Here is a 22,319-nt window from a genome sequence, read left to right as displayed (position 1 = left end):
ATTAGCCTTTGCCCTGCTTCATTCTGTATTTCAAGGCCAAATTTGCCTGTTACTCCAGGTGTTTCTTGACTTTCTACTTTTGCATTCCAGTCCCCTATAATGAAAAGGACATCTTTTTGGGTGTTAGTTCTAAAAGGTCTTGTAGGTCTTCATAGAACCATTCAACTTCAGCTTGGGGCATAGGCTTGGATTACTGTGACATTGAATGGTTTGCCTTGGAAACGAACAGAGATCATTCTGTCATTTTTGAGACTGCATCCAAGTACTGCATTTCGGACTCTTTTGTTGACCATGATGGCTACTCCATTTCTTCTAAGGGATTCCTACCCACAGTAGTAGATATAATGGTCATCTGAGTTAAATTCACCCATTCCAGTCCATCTTAGTTCACTGATTCCTAGAATGTCAATGTTCACTCTTGCCATCTCCTGTTTGACCACTTCCAATTTGCCTTGATTCATGGACCTAACACTCCAGGTTCCTATGCAATATTGCTCTTTACAGCATGGGACCTTGCTTGTATCACCAGTCACATCCACAGCTGGGTATTGTTTTTGCTTTGGCTCCATCCCTTCATTCTTTCCAGAGTTATTTCTTCACGATCTCCAGTAGCATATTGGGCATTTACCAACCTGGGGAGTTCCTCTTTCAGTATCCTATCATTTTGCCTTTTCATACTGTTCATGGGGTTCTCGAGGCAAGAATACTGAAGTGGTTTGCCATTCCCTTTTCTAGTGGACCACATTCTGTCAGACTTCTCCACCATGACCTGGCCATCTTGGGTGGCCCCACACAGCATGGCTTAGTTTCATTGAGTTAGACAAGGCTGTGCTCTGTGTGATCAGACTGGCTAGTTTTCTGTGATTATGGTTTCAGTGTGTCTGCCCTCTGATGTCCTCTCATAACACCTACCATCTTAGTTGGGTTTCTCTTACCTTGGACGTGGGGTATAAGGTTCTAGATCAGAAATATAGCAGAGAAGACAATGGCAACCCACTCCAGTACTCTCGCCTGGAAACTCCCATGGATGGAGGAGCCTGGTAGGCTGCAGTCCATGGGATCGCTAAGAGTCGGACACAACTGAACGACTTCACTTTCACTTTTCACTTTCATGCATTGGAGAAGGAAATGGCAACCCACTCCAGTGTTCTTGCCTAGAGAATCCCAGGGACGGGGGAGCCTGGTGGGCTGCCGTCTATGGGACTGCACAGAGTTGGACACAACTGAAGCAACTTAGCTACAGCAGCAGAAATATGGGCTTTCCTGGTGGCTCAGATGTTAATGAATCTGCCTGCAATGCAGGAGACTCAAGTTCGATCTCTGGGTTGGTTAGCTAGCTCCCCTGGAGAAGGGAATGGCAACCCACTCCAGCATTCTTTCCTGAGAATTCCATGGACAGAGGAGCCTGCAGGCTACAGTTCATGGGGGTGGCAAAGAGTCAGACACGAATGAACAATGAACACTTTCACTTTCAGATCAGACATGCAGATGGTCCTAGATTAGAAAGAACAGTTCTGAGCCTAGAACACAGCCCAGGCTTCTTCTCTATTTGGATGTCTCACAAAAAGCTGGCTCATGAAAAAAGGCAACCAACACAAAGTCTACACAAAAAGTATTAACCCAAGAACAGCAAAAAACAACCAACCGAATTTTAAAATGGGCAAAGGACTTAAATAGACGTTTCTCAAAAGAAGATATATAGAACTTCCCTGGTGGTCCAGCGGTTAAGAATCCACCTCCAATGCAGGGACATGAGTTCCATCCCTGATCCGGGATTGGCCCACATGCCTTGGGCCAACTAAGCGTGTGGGCCACAATTACTGAAGTCCTCATGCCCTGGAACCCGTGCTCTTCAACAAGAGAAGCTACTGCGGTAAGTCCACACATTGCGACTAGAGAGTAGCCCCAGCTCACTGTAACCGGAGAAAGCCCACAAGCAACCACAAAGACCCAGCAAAACCAAAGATAAATAAATAGATGAAAAGATGATATACAAATGGCCAATAAGCACATGAAAAGATGCTCAACGTCACTAATCAATAAGGCCAAGTAAAACCACACTGAGATACCATCTCATACCCACAATATGATGCAGAAAAAAATGAAAACAAAAAGCAAAAATTCCGGAGGACAACAAATATTGTCAAGACTGTGAAGAAACTGGAACACTTGTGCATTGTTGGCAGGAATATAAAATGGTGTGGCCACTGCTAACGGTAAATCAGTGACTTGAAAAATTAAAACTGTAATGACCATATGATCCCAAAATTCCATTTCTGGGTATATATCCAAAAGAATTGAAAGTGCTGTCTAGAATAGATATTGGTATATGCATATTCATATTAGCACTAATCACAATAGCTAACAGGTGGACAACCCAAATGTCTGTCAATGGATGAATGGCGGAATAAAACGTAGTGCATCCGTAGCATGAAATATTATTCAGACATAAGAAGAAATTATTTTCTGACAAGGCAACTACATGGATGAACACTGAGGACATTGTATTGATACTGTTTAAATAATGATTAATGAAAAAATTTTAGGTGATACAAATAACTTTTAACACTTCATGAAGCAGATAGTGTCCTTTTGGAGGAGTGTAAAACAGGGTGGCAGGCAAGAAGCTTTTATAGAATAAAGAGCAAGGACGAGAAAAGCAAACTATCTGATTGGCTGGGGCCATATAATCAACCTTGTTTGGGATGAGAAGGCCCAGAACAGCTTGCTGTTTAGGGTTCAGCCAACTGGATACACTGTGTTTCTGGTCAGCAGACCATTTACAGACACAGGGAAACTGTCTACATTTGGGTTTATTTGGCACACTAGGCAGAAGCATCTTGAGCCTAGAAAGTTATTTTAACAAAACTAATTGAAATAAACCAGTCACAGATCCCTGGTGGTTCAGATGGTAAAGAATCTACCTGCCGTGCAGAAGACCTGGGTTCAATCTCTGGGTCAGGAAGATCCCCTGGAGAAGGGAATGGCAACCCACTCCAGTATTCTTGCCTGGAAAATCCCATGGACAGAGGAGCCTGGCAGGCTACAGTCCATGGGGTCGCAAAGAGTCAGATACGACTGAACTTTCAAAAGCCAAATACTGTATGATTCCATTTATCTGAGGCACCTAAGACAGTCCAATTTGGAGACTTCCCTGCTGGTCCAGTGGTTAGGACTCTGTGTTTCCACTGCAGGGGGCCTGGGTTCGTTCCCTTTTCAGGGAACTAAGATGCCACAAGTTACACAATGCAAGTTTTTAAAAAAAGACAAAATTAAAGGGTGGTTGGCAATGGCACCCCACTCCAGTACTCCTGCCTGGAAAATCCCATGGACGGAGGAGCCTGGTAGGCTGCAGTCCATGGGGTCACTAAGAGTCGGACTCGACTGAGCGACTTCACATTCACTTTTCACTTTCATGCATTGGAGAAGGAAATGGCAACCCACTCCAGTGTTCTTGCCTGGAGAATCCCAGGAACAAGGGAGCCTGGTGGGCTGCCATCTATGGGGTCACACAGAGTCGGACACGACTGAAGCGACATAGCAGCAGCAGTAGCACCCGGGGCTGAGGGGGAGAAGAATAGGAAGTTAGTGTTTACTGGGAGCAGAGTTTCCATTTGAGAAGATGAAAAAGTTCTGAAGATGGATGGTGGTGATGGTTGTACAACCATGTAAATTTGCTTAATACCACTGATGAAATGATCAATTTTATGTGGTATTATGTATTTTACCACAATAAAAAAGTAATGATAAAAAGGAAGATACTAAACAGCAACAACAAAAACAGATGACAGATAAGAATCCTCACCAGAAAAGTGAAGCCAAAAGCTGATGAAAATTGTGAACAATTATTTTGCAATTAATTTTTTAAAAATTTGCTGAAGCAATTTCCTCTACAATGCAAGGTTGTAAACAGAGATCTGAGGGCTGAGGAAAGGCATGGCCAGACAGTTGGAGGAAATTCACTGGCAACTGGTAGAACTTAGGAAGGAAAAGAAGAGAAAAATAAGAGATTTCCCTTATGCTCCTGTGATTAATACTCTGCATTTCCACTGCAGGGGCCCCGGATTAGATCCCTGATCTGAGAGCTACAATCCCACATGCCTCTTGATTCAACCCCCCCCAGAAAAGAAAAATAAATCTGTCACAGAAGCAAATGCTTATTAGCATTCATACAAGGGGGAAGAGACACTATTTAAAAAAAAAAAAAGCCACACGAAAGACAGAGATGAGAATACTGAGCAAAATGAAATGCTGAAAAGATTTGGCAAAAATAGATGAAATAAAGGCAGAACTCCAACCTATGCTCATTGGAATCCCCGAAGAAGAAAACCGAGAAGCGTGAACAGAACAAATATGTAAAGATATGGTGGTGTTAGTCACTCAGCTGTATCCAACTCTTTGCGACCTCATGGACTGTAGCCCTCCTCTGTGAAAATCACCAGGCAAGAATACTGGAGTGGGTTGCTATTTCCTTCTCCCATGGATCTTCTGGACCTTGGGATCGAACCCAGGTCTCCCTCATTGCAGGCAGATTCTTAACCATCTGAGCCACCAGGAAAGCCCCTGGCCATGCCTTAGCCCCATCTAAAGATAAAATGCAAAAAAAAAAAAAAAAAAAAAAAACACCTTTCCATAGTAACCCCCATCACAAGAGCAAGCAAGCAGCAGCTACAGAAATGGAGACGGAGAGATCTTCAGAGGCTCTGCAAGTGGGGGTGTGCATGCCAATGCTGTGATTCTCACTTTCCAGGATAATGTCTGCTATGCTATTGGCTCTCAGGATTATAGAAGAAAAGATGTTTTGACTCACGATGGCTTCAGTTTAGTTCGGTCGCTCAGTCGTGTCTGATTCTTTGCATGACCCCATGAATCCCAGCACGCCAGGCCTCCCTGTCCATCACCATCTCCCGGAGTTCACTCAGACTCATGTCCATCAACTCGGTGATGCCATCCAGCCATCTCATCCTCTGTCATCCCCTTCTCCTCCTGCCCTCAATCCCTCCTAGCATCAGAGTCTTTTCCAATGAGTCAACTCTTCGCATGAGGGGGCCAAAGTACTGGAGTTTCAGCTTCAGCATCAGTCCTTCCAATGAACACCCAGGACTGATCTCCTTCAGAATGGACTGGTTGGATCTCCTTGCAGTCCAAGGGACTCTCAAGAGTCTTCTCCAACACCACAGTTCAAAAGCATCAATTCTTCGGCGCTCAGCTTTCTTCACAGTCCAATCTCACATCCATACATGACCACTGGAAAAACCATAGCCTTGACTAGACGGATCTTTGTTGGCAAAGAAATGTCTCTTCTTTTCAATATACTATCTAGGTTGGTCATAACTTTTCTTCCAAGGAGTAAGCGTCTTAATTTCATGGCTGCAGTCACCATCTGCAGTGATTTTGGACCCCAAAATAATAAAGTCTGACACTGTTTCCACTGTTTCCCCATCTATTTCCCATGAAGTGATGGGACCAGATGCCATGATCTTCATTTTCTGAATGTTGAGCTTTAAGCCAACTTTTTCACTCTCCTCTTTCACTTTCATCAAGAGGCTTTTAGCTCCTCTTCACTTTCTGCCATAAGGGTGGTGTCATCTGCATATCTGAGTTTATTGATATTTCTCCTGGCAATCTTGATTCCAGCTTGTGTTTCTTCCAGTCCAGCATTTCTCATGATGTACTCTGCATAGAAGTTAAATAAGCAGGGTGACAACATACAGCCTTGACATACTGCTTTTCCTATTTGGAACCAGTCTGTTGTTCCATGTCCAGTTCTAACTGGTGCTTCCTGACCTGCATATAGGTGTCTCAGGAGGCAGGTCAGGTGGTCTGGTATTCCCATCTCTTTCAGAATTTTCCACAGTTTCTTGTGATCCACACAGTCAAAGGCTTTGGCATAGTCAATAAAGCAGAAGTAGATGTTTTTCTGGAACTCTCTTGCTTTTTTGATGATGCAGAAGATGTTGGCAATTTGATCTCTGGTTCCTCTGCCTTTTCTAAAACCAGCTTGAACATCTGGAAGTTCACGGTTCACATATTGCTGAAGCCTGTCTTGGAGAATTTTGAGCATTACTTTACTAGCGTGTGAGATGAGTGCAATTATGCGGTAGTTTGGGCATTTTTTGCCATTGCCTTTCTTTGAGATTGGAATGAAAAGTGACCTTTTCCAGTCCTGTGGCCACTGCTGAGTTTTCCAAATTTGCTGGCATACGATAGCTTAGGTCTACTCAGAAATTATCTGGAAACTGACAAAGGATGCATCTTTTCAGCTTTGTGTTCAGAACCCATTTACCTTTTACCTGTTTTTTATAAAAGATACCAACACTTCAGATAAGCAAGAGAGAAGACATGAATCTCTTTTGCTTCTACCACCCTCAGCCACTGTACAAATGAGTATTTTGAAGGGTGTGTTATTTAATAAAGGACTTTACATTCGTTTTCTCCCATGTTGCTCCACACAACACATAGGTCAGTGCATTTATGTTCCTTGCATCTTATAGCCAAGGGAAGGCAGCTCAGTAGCAAGTGTGCTCACTGAGCATCTCTCCTGGTATGTGCAGCGTGTGGACACAGGTTGGCCCACTTTTTGCTTCTATGCTGGGTCCCCACAACTTGAAGGCACATCTCTCATTTTGGAAAGTGAGGCAGATGAGATGAGGCAGCTTTGAGCTGGGTTTCCAAAGGTCTGGGCCACAGCTGACTGCCATCTGCAGTGCTGCCTGGGTAGCAGACACAGCTCTCGGGAACTGGGGAGCTGCTTATCACCATACTTCAGCTCTCTAGTCAGGAAAAGAGCTCAGCTAGTGAACAGCTCACAGGAATGAGGGCACTTACCTCGGACCAGAAACCATGTCTGAAGACAACTCTGCCCACTTCCTCCTTTTCGGCCACAGAGACAGGATGCTCCAGAGATGCTGAGGGTTCCTCATGGGGCAGCACATCTCACAATGTGCACACAAGTCCCCTGGGGTCTTGTCCGATGGCTGACTAGGATTCAGATGACTGAAATTCCACATTTCTAATCAAACTCCCAGGAAGCTCTACTGTCCCCAGTCCTTGACCAAACTAGGCAAGAAACTCAGTGACAAGAAACCCTTCTCAGGATGCCCCTGGCTTTCAAGTCCAAGCCCAGGCTTTTTACCGCAGCTCCTACGGTCTGCTTGACTCAACCCCCATTTCCAGCCTCTGCCTCCATCTTCATTACTGCATGGTCTCCTGATCCTCAAAAGACCCGTATCCAGAAAACTTAAAGAACTCCAACAAGCCCACTAAAAAACTACAAACAGTCCTGTAGAAAACCGAATATGAAACTGGACTAGGCATCTGATGCTTGCCGTTTGAGGGGCAGGCAAAAACTACCAGGTGGAGGGGCCGCTGTCGACCTTCTCAATCCAACTGGGCAGAAGCCGCCTTTAGGGGAAGCCTCAGGTGGGAAGCTGCATCCACGGAACCCGCAGAAAGTTGCCTTGGGGCTGATCTTGAATTCACCGGTCCACCTGACGACTGAGCTCCCCAGGGACAAGAACACGCACCCACACCCCTCCCCCTGCAGTACACCCTGCACTGACCAAGCTTAACATGGAGCCAGCTGGCAACAGAGAACCATCAAGAGGGTCCAGTTCTGCACTCACAGGCTGTGCACTCAAGGGTGGGTTTGGAGCGGAGAGGCAATACATTGAAAACTGGCACAGGGGCAAAGAATGGCCATGAATCGGGAGTTCTTTACACACTCTTGAACACTTCTATATGTTTGAAATTACTCCTAAATTAAAAAACTATACTAGGAGAACGCCATTCGCTGAAACTGGTCAAAATAAGACGTTGGGGAGGATGCTTTCTTGATTTTAAAAATTGCATTGGACTGTAGAAGAGAATTTGATTTTGGTCTTCGGTTCTTCTGAGCTTTAAAAGATTTTTATTTCTTTTAATTTTTAAATTTTTATGTATCTTCTCTGTGCTAGGTCTTTATTATAGCATTCAAGCTTCTCTAGTTGAAGCTCGCGGGCTCTCTCTAGTTGCAGCACGCTGGTTTGGTCACCTTGTGGCATACGGGATCTTAGTTCCCCAACCAGGGATCAAACCTGAGTCCCCTGCATTGGCAGGTGGATTCTCAACCACTGGACCCCCAGGGAAGTCCCTGTTTTAGTTTTTCTAAAAGGAGGTTAGGAAGTAATGGAAGGAACCAAAGTTGGGTCCACTCACCTGCATGCAATAAAGACAATGTGCAGACACCAAGGAAAGTTCAGCACGTATTGAAGGGCTCCAAGCAAGGAGTCCAGGAAGCTAGTGGTCAAAGACGCTGACTCCTCGATGGCTTTCAGGGAAAGGTTTTTAAAGACATGGTGAGGGAGGGGGATTGTGGGGTGCATGACCAGCTCGTGGACCGTCTTCTGACTGGCAGGTGGTGAGGTAATCAACTGTCAACATTGTCAACCATCTGGTTCTGACCAGCCTGGGATCCATGCGCTTGCGGGCTTGCGGGCAGCAAACAGTTAACTTCCTCCCCCTGATGGGGGTTTCAGTATCTGCAAAACAACTCAGGAGGAGCTCAGAGTATTCTCTACAGGCCTGGAGGGAGAGCTGAAAGTTCCCAACTTGGTTTAGTGGGCTAGACTGTTATCATTTTGTCTTGCTTGACTGTTTTCCTGTCTTTCTGCATTTTCTCACTTCTCTGATTTATTCTTTGGAACTCAGGAAAGGCGTAGGAGGCTAAAGTTTTTCTACAGACAAGAGGCAGGCAGAGGACCCTGAGGAGAGGGGTAGGTATCCAAGGGGCATCTGGTATCTGATGGCTCTGCTCTCACTGGGTCATGTAACTGCACCTTCTTCATCTTATAGAGAATGCCGCAGAACTGAGAGGTGTCTCAGAACTCCTGACTGTGATGGAGGGCCATGTGCCACCCCCAGGGCACCCATGAAGAACCCCACTCAATCCAGAAGGGAGAGGAGGACAGTGGGGGCGGGGGTGGGGGCTGCCCTAAGTAACGGAAGAAGTCAACGGGCTTCTCTTGGCAAAGAGGACTAAGATGTAACCAGTGGGGAGATAAAATGACGGGAAGGCATTTGTTCACCAGAGTTCCAGGTGATGTAGACGAGCATGTTTCTGGGACGTAGACCCTAATAGGGAAGTGTGTGTGTAGTGGGGGTGCTGCCTGCTGAAGGCATTTCAGGGAAGAAGATGGCACAGAAGCTGTCTGGGCTATGAGGAAGGAAGGAAGGGATGGAGAAAGGGGCAGGGGAGAAGAGGAATGTCTTCTTTCCAGAAGCTTCTGTCCCAGTGGAGGAACCAGAGAACCCCTCCCTTTCCCAGCCTCCACCCTCATCCTCTCTGTGTGCTGACTCAGGGCACTAGCAAGGATTCGAGCTTATGTCAAGGTGTTTTATCCCAGACTGCACTGAGCTGGATGCTGCATATCTGCACCCAGATGGAGACCTGGATTTTATTCAGGCGACGCTTATTTCGTGGCTCAACAAACCGAAACTCAGAAATGTAACCAGGCCAATAAGCCTCAGACGTGAATCTCCAGTCTCCATTGTCTGATTCTTTCTTTTCTTTCATTCCAAACTTTCCACAAAACAAACAAACCCCCTAGTTTTGTGAACACAGTATTTTATGCAAGTATTATTGATAATATTTATTCAGAACTTGAACAGTGCTCATGCACACGTACAGAACAATATTAAATGGGATGAAAGCTGTTTACTTACTGTTAGGCTCATGAAAAAATTATAAAAAGGGAATGGCAGCGAAAAAAGCAGGAACCACAGCCTGGGAGACAACTATTTAAAAACGCTGAATCAGAAGAGAGTTCCCATAGCCCATCTTAGCAACCAGTGCCAGCATAGGCACGTGAACCAGTCCTGATCAATCAGAGTGGGTCTCTAGACTTTGCCCCACCCCTTTCCACGTGGGAGCCCCCAGCCAGCAGCAGGCACACCTGGGGGTGATGAGGCAAAGGTGGCTGAACCTGACAGAAGTCTTTCTGAGAAATGGAAAGACAGATGCCTGATGACATCATTTTAATCCCCTGGGTACACACACACACACACACACACACACACACACACACACACACACACACCTGAAGCTCACTGTTCCCTTAAGGTTTTAAAGTACATGAGCCAATAAATTCTTTTCTTTTGTATAAGTCTGTTTAAATTGGTTTTGGCCACTTAACAGTGATGACTAATATATATCTAACTAAAAGGTTATAGGTAAGAATAGTTTGTAACAAAAAAACACAATGTCTATAAAAACGCAGGGAAACATGGAATGGTAGAAAATATTCCTAAGTGAAAACACCAAAATGGAAGGTTATAGCTCTGCAGACAAATGAGGGAATTGAGAATGAAAAAGAAAGAAAACTCAGTGGGTTACAGGAAAAGTCTATTTTACAATGCAACCTTGAAGAAGGCTCTCCAGTAGGCAGTAATGCCCAAAGCAAGAAAAGCACAGGAAGAAAATTCTCCAGCAAAATAACCAGCAGCTGTCAGCCTTGACTGGGGCACTATTTTCTTCCCTTATTACTTTCCTGAATTTTAAAAAGTTGTGCTGAACGTCCATGCATGACTTCTAAAATAGGAGCTGAAACACAGAAAAGAAAAAAAAAAAAAGATGTAAGTTGGGTGAACTGGGAATTAAGAGTCCTTACAGGTTCCAAGGTACTGAGGAGCTCCAAGAACTTGCGCTCAGTGAGGAGGACAGAGCGGCCCCTTCCTAATGCAAATCTGGTTGAGCAGGTTCCAGTGACATCCTGTTTTGTGCAAACCTCCAGGAACTTCTCTGGCAATTACTGCCCAGGTTGGGGAGGGGAAGGACAGAGAAGGGCAACCCGAAGGAGAACACAACATATCCTCCATCCCTGGAGCCCTTGTGTCTGATGTCAGTACTTAACCTAGAGCCTGGCGTCAACAATGCAAGAGAGTAAGTGTGAGGGGAGGAGATGCTGGAGTCCAGGGAGTGAGTTACATGCAGGAAGGAAGAAGGGGGACCAACTGACTCCCACTAGCAGACAGTGTGACACGCACCAGCCCCTTGTGGGCCTGCCAGCTGGTAAGTCTCCAGGCATGGCTTCTGCCAACCTTGCCCTCCCCCTCCCTGGTCCCCTTTGATTCCACTCAGAGACCCCGAGATCAATTGCCTTCATCTTCCCCTGTCACCTGGGATCCGGCTTCCCCACACGTGGCTGGAGGCAGAGGCACAGTCCCCATGGTGCCCTCTGAAGAGGTCACAAGCTTTTTTTCTTGCAAGAGTTTCTGGGGGGGGAAAAAAGCCACAAAAACACCAGAGTGACGCTACTGGGGCAGCTCAGCATGGAGATCCAAGCCCAGGCTCCTAGGTCAGGCTTCCCGGCTGTCATTCTGATTCCCTCCACCTTGCTGCAAGCATTTGGCAAGTTATATAAGCTCCTTATGAACACTGCAGTCTGGGAGGTTAAACAGCAGAAATGTATTTTCTCATAGTTGTGGAGGCTGCAAGCCCTACATTCAGGTGCTGGTCGGTTGGGCTCCTGGTGAGGACGCCTCCTGGCTTATGGTCTTTCCTCTGTGCCGGTGTAGGCAGAGAAAGAGAGTCCCCCTGTGTTCCCTCCTCCTCTTATAAGAACACCAGTCTCCGAGGATTACAGCCCCAGTCCTACAACCTCATTCAACCCCAGTCACCGCCCCCCAAAGACCCCAGCAACAAAACGTCACCTTTGGGCTTAGCACTTCTGTGTATAAAGGTTAGGGGGATACATTTCAATCCCTAATGCTCCCTTGGACTCAGTGTCCTCTTCTGTACTGCTGGGAAGACCCTCTTCCCAGTACAGGGAAGTCTAGAACCATTGGCGGATGTTACGTAGCAACTTGGATGGGAGGGAAATTTGGAGGAGAATGGGTACATGTGTATGTATGGCTGAGGCCTTTTGCTGTCCACCTGAAACTATCACATAGTTAATTGGCTATACTCCAATACAAAATAAAAAGTTGTTTTTCTAAATAAAGAAAAGTTAAAAAACAAAAAGAAGAAGCTTTGATGGGAAAACAGAAAGCATGACAGGTCTATGCAGAACAGTTTCAAGATGCACTTGATGCCATTTGGACGTCCAGGGCCACCAGACGCCCCACATCCTTGGGAATAGGCAGGCAAACTGTACACACACTGGCTTCCTCATGACCCCTCCCACAGGCCCCAGCTCCCATACACCCAGTTAAAGCTTTCCCCCCGCTCTGCCACCCACGAGGGACCGCACAGCCTCACCCTCTGCTGCAGGCTCTTGTAGCGCTGGGTGAGTTGTGTCAGCTGCCTTTCCAGCTCCCGAGCCTGGGCCCTTAGCCCTTCCGCAAGCTCTGTTCTGGCTCCCTCCTTCAGCTGCTTCCAGTCCTTGAGGAGGGAGGCCAAGTCCACGCTGAGGGAAAAGCCAGCCAGCGCACTGCCCAGCAAGCGAGCCTTGGTTTTCATCACCAGTGTGGTACCTTCAAAGGCCCTTTGCACTTGCCTGCTCCTTCGGGCTGAGACCTGGCCAGTGGTCAGGAGGCGCTTGGCAGCGGTGGCCAGGTGTGGGTGGGCCTTGGTGATCTGAAAGGCACGGATGCTCTTCTGAACATCCTCGATGGTGCTTCTACAATTCTGAATCACCTTTCCAGCGGCCATGATGTAGTCCACCCCTGCTCGCCTGACTTTTCGGCCATGGGAGGGCATTAGGCTACCGACCTGAGCTTGGGCTTCTTGACTGTGAAAACGTTCTAAAACATTGGTCAAGATACTGGTGACCTCCCCTGCTGTCCCCAAAACTCTACCTGCAGTGGAGAGCACCAGGCTTCCCCCTGCTGTTGCCGGAGCAAGGACTAAGCCCAGGATGCTGACGGCTCTGGAGACCACGGTGATGGAACTGGCCACCACGCTGGTCTTGGAGAGGGTTTTGTGTGTTGTGTCAATGTGGTCTGCAAGGGCACGGAGCTTCTGGATGTCCACGTCCAGCTCCCCTTTCAAGTTGGGAAACTCTTCCAAAAATATTCTTTCTTCAGCTGACAGGTCACTATCTTGCGGCTTCACATCATCACACGGAAGAATGTCATCCGCGTCCCTGTGGATGAGCGAAATAAAGATTTCCAGTCCCCCGGATGGGAAAGCCAAATTCTTAGCCAAGCCCACGTGCCGGGAGCCAGTGTGAGGAATCCCACCCGTGACAAGGTCATGCGGAGAGGCCTGATGGGCAAGGCGAGTCAAGCCTCAGGGTTTCCCCCTGGAATTTCCTGAGCATGTACCCCCCAAACCAGAATCTGCCTGCCTTATTGTATTTTACTTTTCCACTCTTCTGACACACTCTAGATAAAGTTAACTCAGGGCTTTAGTCTTCTGCATTTGAAAGGGATGTTTCAGTTCAAACCCCCTCTGATAACTCTCTAGCTTGCCTAACAGGTTCCCCTAGACTTTTTACAGCTTATAAATTGCTTACAGCCCCCCAACCAAGAGAGGGACAAAGCTTAAAGCATCTTAAAAATACAGAGCCTTTTCTAAAGAGCTAAAAATCATATTGGTGACGGATTTCACTGTTGACTCAAAGATTGCTGCCAGGCCTCCATATTCTTTATCTTTTAGGCACCTGAGAAGATATTAATCAATGTAACTGGGATATGGAAAAAGGTATACAGTAGTTTTGATGTTAGCAACACTAGACTTTTGAGTTGGTTACTTTTCTTTTGTTATAAATCACTGTACTCCTTTTACTTGTTATAAATTGCTGTATCTTTGCTATATAAGAATGTAACTTTATTTAGTACTTTCTGAGAGTGGCACCAGACTTTAAAAAAAACAACAAAAAAACACAAATAAGTCTTCTGGTTGACAAACCCTTATCAGAAAAGAGGCTGTAAAATGTTAATTGGCCCTTTTGGCCAAAAGATGATGTAAATCACCTAAGACTTGTGTATACAACTAGGTATACAGAGAGAAAAGCCTGGTTTTGATAAGAGTCTGGGCTGCTAACACTGCATAATTTTATATTACTCATTGATCTCTATGTATAATCAAAAAGGTATAAAAGGCCTTTCTAGACAATAGAGGCCGGGCCAGTCATTGGAAGGACTGGTCTCCCCCGTGTCTCCTCTTTACTCTAATTTCAGGCTGAATTCCCATCTGGGGCGTGGAGGCTCGCCATGTCTATTTACTTGCCCTGGCTTCTAAGATCCAAGGAGAGGGAGCCCAAGGTGGGGCATCCCCTGCTATTCAAGAGGACGCCAGTGGCCTAACATAGATGGTGCAAGTTCCTTGTCTGAAACTTTATTAGTTTTCCACGTAAACCAAGTTATGCAGCCTCTTTTCTCCACTAAATTTTCCTACTACACTATTTCTTCCTAATCTAATCTTATATTTATAAATAAATAAGTTTTTTCCTCGCCTACTCCATCTCCCCTTCAAATCACCCTGGGTCCACCAGGGCTGGACCCCAGCACCCACATGGTTTCTGGATCTTCTTGCCACTCCAGACTTTACATTCTCCTTGCATCTTCCTAGCATCTCTGTTACCTCTAACCCAACTATTAATAAGAAATGTCCCAGAACATCGTTAGGAGCTGCTAATTTGCTTCAGAGAAGAAAGATGTAAGAGGGGCATCTGGAAGGAAATGAGAGAAATGGAGCTTTGGCCAAAGGGAGGGAGGAAATGGATTAGCGCCAAGGGACTTTTTCAACCGTGTTCAAAGAGGCTATGAAAATGTAACTGAGGTGGGGCAGTGGCTGATGCTAAGATCCGAGTCACGATCAGGAACCTGGGACTAACTGGGGGCAGGGAAAGGTCTGAGGAAAGTAGGAGGAAGAGGCGACCAGGTGCTGGGCGGGAGGTTGGGAGCCCTGCACACGCAGGGGTGAGTCAGCGGGAAGGGGCACTGTATTGTATAGTGCATCCTTCACTTTGATGCCCTTGAACTCGGTTACTCTGCTGTGCCTTTGTTTCTCTCAGGAGTCACACACTGAGAGGGCTGAGATAAATGATCGCTAATGTTCTGAGTGTTCTCCTTGGCACTTGGCTGGCTTTCCTCCCTCTCTTAAGCAGACTGATTCTTCACGGAAGAAGTCAGGGACAAGAGGACCCCTTCCCCTCCCCTCCCCTCTCCGTGTCCTTAGGCAGTACCGAGGGATCTTCACCGGCTCGGCCGAGTGTGGCCTCCATGGGAGAGCAGTCTGGGGGCTGAGGAAGAAAGCCTGCTCCCTCAGGTGCTTTCCTCAAGCTCAGGGCCCTGGGTGCAACTCCTTCAGGGCGAGCTGAGGAGGCCAGGTGAGGCCCACAGGAGGATATCAGAGGTGGAAGGAGCCCTGGGGAAGATCTAAGCTTCCTCCTTTACTTTTCTGTGGTGGAAGCAGAAGCCCAGATGGAACGTGAAAGTGTTAGTTACTGAGTTGTGTCCAACTCCTTGGCATCCCATGGACTGCAGCCCACGAGCCTCCCCTGTCCATGGGATTCTGCAGGCAAGAATACTAGAGTGGACAGAGGAGCCTGGCAGGCTACAGTCTGTAAGGTCGCAGAGTCGGACAGGACTGAATGACTGAGTATGCACGCATCCTATGTTAGGCAGCAATGCCTCCTGACACAGAACTACAATCTAATTCTGTTACACATGTGTAGCTCACCTAATTCCCTCAGGAGACATTGGCTGATGGCCTATGTGGGGCTGACGATGCTATGTCTGCTGATGAATGCATGCTGGAGCTTAAATTCATGAATGAGGCAATGTTAAAGGGCTTTTTTGGTGATACATCAACCTCACAGAAGTGACGTCCAAGGGGGCAGTTTCTGCCCTCGGAGTCCTGTTGCCCAGGGTCAGGTACCTAACAAGAACTTGACTTGTGCTCCAAAATAGTGTAAACCATGGAATATTTTTCTCCCAGGGACATATCTTCACATACATAATGACCAGTGAGAAGGCAGGTCTCATTCATGGCTGTTCTCCTGGAACACATTTGTCACATGTCGTGAGAATGCCTAAGCATTTCTGCAGAAGTCGCCCTTTCCCCAGGGACACAGGGCTCTGGATTACCTTTGCAAACTGACACCAGTCTTGCAGGCTTTCCCTGCCTACCTGTCCAGCAGGTTCTGTGGCACCAAATCCATGCTCATTTTGTCCATGGGAGAATGAGAGCTGTCACCACGACTCAAAGGATTTTCTGGGTGAAGACACAGAAAACAAGTTCCATGAAATCGTATGAAATTCAAGTGTGGGGACTTCCTTGGCAGTCCAGTGATTAAGTTTCCGTCCACACTTCCAATGCAGGGGACACAGGTTCAATCCTGATCGGGGAACTAAGATCCCACCTGCTGTGAGTTATGGACAAAAAGATTTTTAAAACTTCAAAAAAGAAACTCAAGTGTGGAGGGATTTTAGATGATGCGAAATCCAAATAATAATAAGACATAAAGGACTAAATATTTGAAAACTGTTGTTTTTACATTATATGTTGAGGTGAGCTTCTATAGGATAAGTACACAAAACAAAGTCCTCAGCTTCATACATTTTGACGTCACACATCCAAGTCATCACCACCCAGATCGAGATAAAGGACAGACGGTTTCCTTAACCCAAACCCAGCCAACATGCACCCCACCACACGGGTGATCACTACACTGATTTCTATAACCTTTCATTTGTTTGCCTGGTCTTGATTTTCACGTCAATGGCATCAGTTCTTTGGTTTCTTTCTCCCAACACAATGTCTGTGAAATTCTTTCATGTTGTCATGGTTTTAAAAACATTCAGTAGCTTCAAAAAATGAGAGGGCTTCCCTGATGGCTCAGTGGTAAAGAACCTGCCTGCCAATACGGTAAACACTAGTTCAGTCCCTGATCGGGGAAGATCCCTCCTGCTAGGGAGCAGCTAAGGCCGTGTGCCACAACTACTGAGCCTGTGCTCCAGAGCCTGGGAACTGCAACTTCTGAAGCCCACACACCCTAGAGTCTGTGCTCCGCAACAAGAGAAGTCACTGCAGTGAGAAGGCCCCATTAGCCGCAGCTAGAGCTCTCGAAGCAATGAAGACCCAGCACAGCCCCAAATAAATAATGCTAGAAATACGCTACAAAGCAAATGTCAAGCACTTGGGAAGTGGAGGAGCCCCGTGTGATTCCAGTTAGGTCTCGAGCAGTGGATCTCCATCAGGGATGAGCTTTCTCCCCGGGGGATAGTGGTGACGCCCATAGACATTCAGTGGTGGGCGTCAGGGGACACTGCTCCTGGCACCTAGTGGGTAGAGGTCGGAGATGCTGCTAAACACCCTACAGTGCACAGGACGGCCCCACAGCAAAGAACGGTCCAGTCCAAGCTGTCAGCGGTGCTGAGGCTGAGAAACCCTGGAGGAGCCCCAGCCTTTCCCAGCAGCTCCTGAAAGCTCCCCCATTTCCCCTATTATTCCTACTAAATGAAGAGCTAAAGTGACAGCAGGGAGCCCTTTGGTCCCACCAGGTCCCATCCTCTCACTACTGACCTTCTCTCGGGAGATGTCAGAGGATGTTATGTTGGGAGAGGGATGGAAATGATGGGCGAGGATTAGAGAAGTCATTTTCATATGAGAGCTGATATGTATGAGACTTTCTTTGTTGTTTGGGGAGCCTTCAGCTCTGCCGTATTCTGTCCCTTCCCCTCAAACCAATTCCCTCATATACACCATTGATGTCAGAGAAGTTGGATACTCTGGAACACAGCTTTGAGATAATCCCCTTAATCTTTATCACCAACTCCTGCCCCTCAAACTCCCTAAATAAGCATACAACACAAGAAACATTGCAGGTGGCAATTTTGAGACAATTCATCTGGCATCTTTTCCTATAAAGATGATACTCCTAAACCACTCTTGTAAAGAACAGCTAGGGAAATGCCTTGGCCCGTGATGTCGCTTGTGTTCTGGGGTCCAGGTCTCTCTCTGTCTACGATCCAGGGGTCCCCAGCCAATGGAGGGGAAGATGCAGTTTGGTTGGTCTAATCACATGCTTAATCATGTTTTTATTTAAACTTCAAATGACCTCTGAGGGAGAGATTTCTATCCCAATTTATCAAGTAAAGAAACTGAATTTCAGACCGGAGCTGACACTAGGAGCTGGCCGGATGGGGATTTGAACAGCATGGGGGTTCCTGACAGTAACTCTTTCTCCCAAACCAACTGCAGGGGCAACCTCTTGGGCCCATTGTCCTTTAGAAGTGAGGCCGCAGAGCAGCCCTCCTCCTGGGTCTCCTGGCCCACCTGCTCTCAATGAAGCACTCACCGTGGCCTCAGGTCCCAAGGGCCTGCCTTCGTCTCCCCTCCAGGGGTCTCAGATCCAGCGGAGGGCTGTGAGCGTCTAGGCTGCAGGAGGGCAAACACACAGAGCAGTCTCCAGCTGGTCTTGCTCATCATGGGAAAGACCCGAGGCTCTGATTGCAAAACTGGATGCAAGTTCAGTGAGGCAAGCACAGAAGTGTCAATGCCAAAGCAGCTCTGGGGGGGGGTGGGGGGGGGGGGGCGGGCGTGCGGTGGGGGAGACCTCCCCGGAGCTTATTGAGCAATGGTTGCACTTTTACTTTCCTTTCTGCTTCTTTCTCTAGGAGATGTGCAATGAAGGAGCTATCTGAATCTGTCAGGTCCAGTCTCACCTCTCCTGGTCCCAGCTGTTCCAAGAGCAGAGTGAGGGTGCTTACGCCCTGCAAGGACTCTGAAGTCAAGCAGACCATCTGGAGCTGTGTCACTGTGAGCTGCTTTCTCAACTGCCCTTGGCCTTGATTCCCCGTCTGTGAAATGGGTATTTAGTAAAACAGCCCTTGTGGCAGAGAGCCACTGTGAGGAGCCCCGGAGCAAATGAGGCAACGCCCAGCATGGAACCAACACCTAACAAATGCGTCCACGGCCCTGCCATGAGAGCGCTCACCTGCCCTCCGAGGAGGGGGTTGACCCCAAAGTCGAAGGCCTCTTTTCTGTGACTGTGAAACGCAAAAGGCTCTGGAAAACAGAAACGTTTTTTCATGGTTCATTTGGTGGTAAAATGACCCAAGCTGGAACAAGTGTATAGTTTTGATGCATCCACCTTCTCTTGAATATTGTTTCCCTGCAGAAATAAACCTAATGTTTGAACAAGGAGGGTGTTTGGGGCTGATCTCAGGGCTATCTATATATATAACTGTATTTATTCGTTTATTTGGTTTCAGCTGTGCTGGCCTTCACTGCTCTGTGGGCTTTTCCCTCGTCTGGCGAGCGGGGCTCCTCTCTAGCTGGGGTGCATGAGTGGCTCGTCGCAGCGGCTCCTCTTGTTGAGGAGCACGGGCTCCAGGCACATGGGCTTCCGCAGTTGCGGCTCCCAGGCTCTAGAGCACCGGCTCTGCAGTTGTGGTTCATGGGCTTAACTGCCACACAGCGTGCAGGCTTTTCCCGACCAGGGACCAAACCCTGGTTCCCTGCATGATTCTTTACCATTGAGCCACCAGGGAAGCCCCGGTCTCAGTGTACAATAATCCATGTTGTGTTTGGACCGCCCCTGGGGTTCTCATGCTTACAAGGTGCCCTGCAGCAATAACCATCAAAAAACTTAAAAATAAATAAAGGTTTAAGACTTATGTGTTAGTAGCTCAGTTGTGTCCGACTCTTTGCAACCCCATGGACTATAAAATTACATAAAAGAAAAAAAATTGGTTAATTAAATAAAGGTTTATTACTTACAAGTCCGGGGTTGGGGGGTGGTTAAGAGGGGAATGGAGAAAAGACAGAGCAGAAGAGCCTGGGGTTCTGCTTTTACTGGGGTCAAAGGTGGGGCCCAGAGTCTTCAAGGGCTCCCTCTTTACTGGTAAATTTAAACCTAAGAGGGGAAATTGAAGGCACGGGAGCAAGTGACCCAAATGGTCAGTGATTAAAATCAACCAGTTCAGTTCAGTCGCTCAGTCGTGTCCGACTCTTTGTGACCCCATGAATCGCAGCACACCAGGTCTCCCTGTCCTTCACCATCTCCCGGAGTTCACTCAGACTCACGTCCATCGAGTCCGTGATGCCATCCAGCCATCTCATCCTCTGTCGTCCCCTTCTCCTCCTGCCCCCAATCCCTCCCAGCATCAAAGTCTTTTCCAATGAGTCAACTCTTCGCATGAGGTGGCCAGAGTACTGGAGTTTCAGCTTTAGCATCATTCCTTCCAAAGAAATCCCGGGGTTGATCTTCAGAATGGGCTGGTTGGATCTCCTTGCAGTCCAAGGGACTCTCAAGAGTCTTTTCCAACACCACAGTTCAAAAGCATCAATTCTTCGGCACTCAGCCTTCTTCACAGTCCAACTCTCACATCCATACATGACCACAGGAAAAACCATAGCCTTGACTAGACAGACCTTAGTCGGCAAAGTAATGTCTCTGCTTTTGAATATGCTATCTAGGTCGGTCATAACTTTTCTTCCAAGGAGTAAGCGTCTTTTAATTTCATGGCCAAGAGCTCTAAAACCAAGGGGCCTCCATGGGGAAGGCAGCTGGCTTTTTATCGAGTGCTAGGGCTACCAATGTGTTTATTCAATATCACCATCTTCAAAGCGGATGCCTCAGCAATAAAAGATTAAGTCAGGCTCTTGCATTACAAACAACAAAAACCCCCAGGTTTAGGGTTTACTCTACAAGAGGGCTTCAGGGGGTGTTACATAATATATGATATCTGCACCTTTCCAGGATCCCCCAAATTGGAAACTGAAACGCTTCTGACCCCTTTGATTTGAGACATGGGACTGTGGTCCTGATGCTCCCTCCCATTTCACAAATGAGGAAACTGAGAGCTCGAGAGGGTGGGGTGGCCTGCCCCATGGTCATATAGCTAAGAAATGAGAGCCCCAGTTCTAGACCCTGTGCCTGTGGGAACAGCCTTTTGGGCAGTCATGGGCTGAGATTTGTCCATGTGTGTGTATGTGTGTGTGTGTTCACACACCAGCTGGAACCTAGGGCTGTGTGATTTGTTTACATTTATATGTCCAGAGGTCCCAGGCCCTCTCCTCAGTGCCCCCTGAGGCCACACTGGGGGCTTTGCTTTGTTGGGGGGTGTGGTAGGGAGCCCACCCAGCCAGGCTTGGTCTGCAGGATGGGGACTGACTGCTTTTCCTGGGCCTGTGAGGAGAAATGAGAAGCTGGAGGGCCCTGAGCTGGGACCCGTGGGGACTTTTGTAGCCCTGCTGTCCTGGCCTCCCACACCTGGAGCTGCTCTGACCTGAAGCCATCCTGGAGGTGGAACTGACCAACCCTGGGCCACCGGGCCATCCGGGCCTCCCTGCTGTTTTCCCTGGCAACACTCCAGGCATGGCTTCTTCTCAGTCCTGGGAGCCTCAGGGATTGGCCGGCCATTGGACTGAGGGCAGCAGGGTGTGTTTGCTAGTGATTTTTATGAAACCATAGCCCCAAGAGATGCTGGATGAGCCAGTTACCTGTCACCTGCAGGAAACCTGCTTCTCTGGTGAGACAGAAAGCACACCCTGTAACCCAGATGAACATGAATCAATTCATTTCCTTAAACTCCCCTAACCATCTCCAACTTGCTAGAAAGAAAAAAACCTCCATCTCTTGCATATGAAACACAATCTTTTCGGCAACATTTTCTTGACAACCATGGGGTTTGCAGCAGAGAAAGAGTTTTCTCACAAGGCAGCCAAGTGAGGAGATAGGAGAATGAATCTTGGACATGCCTGCCTGAAGACAATGGGCTTGAGATGTTTACGGGATAAAGAAGCAGGGAGATGGGAGGCAGAGGAAAAGGTGAGGTGATCAGGGTTCTGTGCAAGTGTATCTGAGTCACATCCTTCTCTGGGGGAGTTGTGTTCTAAAGTGGTAGCTCTTAGTGTGATCTGAGGGTGTAGTTTGATGTCAAAAGGTTGTTCTTTGAACACCTGAGCAGGTCCAGTTTTAGGGTAGGTGGTCCCTACACTCTTAGCTGGCTTGAAACGGACCAGAGTCAACCTTAAGTTCTTGGAAAACAACTTGAGCCCATCTACCTATTACTACAATGACCCATATGCAGACTTGTCTGCATAGGGGGGTTAAGAAGTCAGAAAATAATTAAGGTGAGCCTGGTCAGGGAAGGCAGGTTACAAGCGGGGGAGTTTTTAACAAGCTGTTCTTACCTCCTGTTCTGCAAGGCAAGCTCAGGAATTTCTCAGTCACCAGTTTCTATTAACTCTAATTGGACACAGTTTCAATATGGGTTTTTTAACCCTATCAGGCATGGTTTCAGAGTAAGTCATTTGTGGGTGAGTATTTGGCAAATTCAGGCCCCAATTTCCTATCAGGGCATAAAAAAAAAAAAAAAACACTCAACTGAGTAAATGTAAGGATCACATTGGATTTATGCACCAATTCATAAATCAAGCGGTGCCC

General features: G+C 47.3%; 1 protein-coding gene and 1 long non-coding RNA gene across 3 annotated transcripts; one reads left to right on the top strand and one right to left on the bottom strand.

Moving 5' to 3' along the window:
- Window positions 1–9,603: 9,603 nt before the first annotated feature.
- Window positions 9,604–18,324, bottom strand: LOC101104568 (apolipoprotein L6). Of its 2 annotated transcripts, XM_012174981.5 has the most exons (5): window positions 18,225–18,324; window positions 16,054–16,138; window positions 12,236–13,061; window positions 11,155–11,250; window positions 9,604–10,579 (listed from the first exon to the last, which is right to left on the bottom strand). In XM_012174981.5, the coding sequence occupies exons 2-5, from the start codon at window positions 16,098–16,100 to the stop codon at window positions 10,568–10,570; spliced, it is 981 nt and encodes a 326-aa protein (XP_012030371.2). In that variant the 5' UTR covers window positions 16,101–16,138; window positions 18,225–18,324; the 3' UTR covers window positions 9,604–10,567. The 2 variants fall into 2 exon arrangements, with proteins under 2 accessions (XP_012030371.2, XP_060270113.1); XM_060414130.1 differs by having other exon boundaries at window positions 9,604–11,250.
- LOC121819154 (uncharacterized) lies at window positions 10,814–19,545 on the top strand. Its single transcript, XR_006059388.1, has 2 exons — window positions 10,814–11,047; window positions 18,544–19,545. It is a non-coding gene; the product is annotated as an uncharacterized LOC121819154 (long non-coding RNA).
- The last annotated feature ends 2,774 nt before the right edge of the window (window positions 19,546–22,319 follow it).

This window comes from Ovis aries, chromosome 3 (genome assembly GCF_016772045.2).
Source record: "Ovis aries strain OAR_USU_Benz2616 breed Rambouillet chromosome 3, ARS-UI_Ramb_v3.0, whole genome shotgun sequence".
Classification (NCBI taxonomy): Eukaryota; Metazoa; Chordata; class Mammalia; order Artiodactyla; family Bovidae; genus Ovis; species Ovis aries.
Note: the sequence above shows the minus strand (reverse complement) of the source record. Positions and strands in the feature narration are given on the sequence as shown.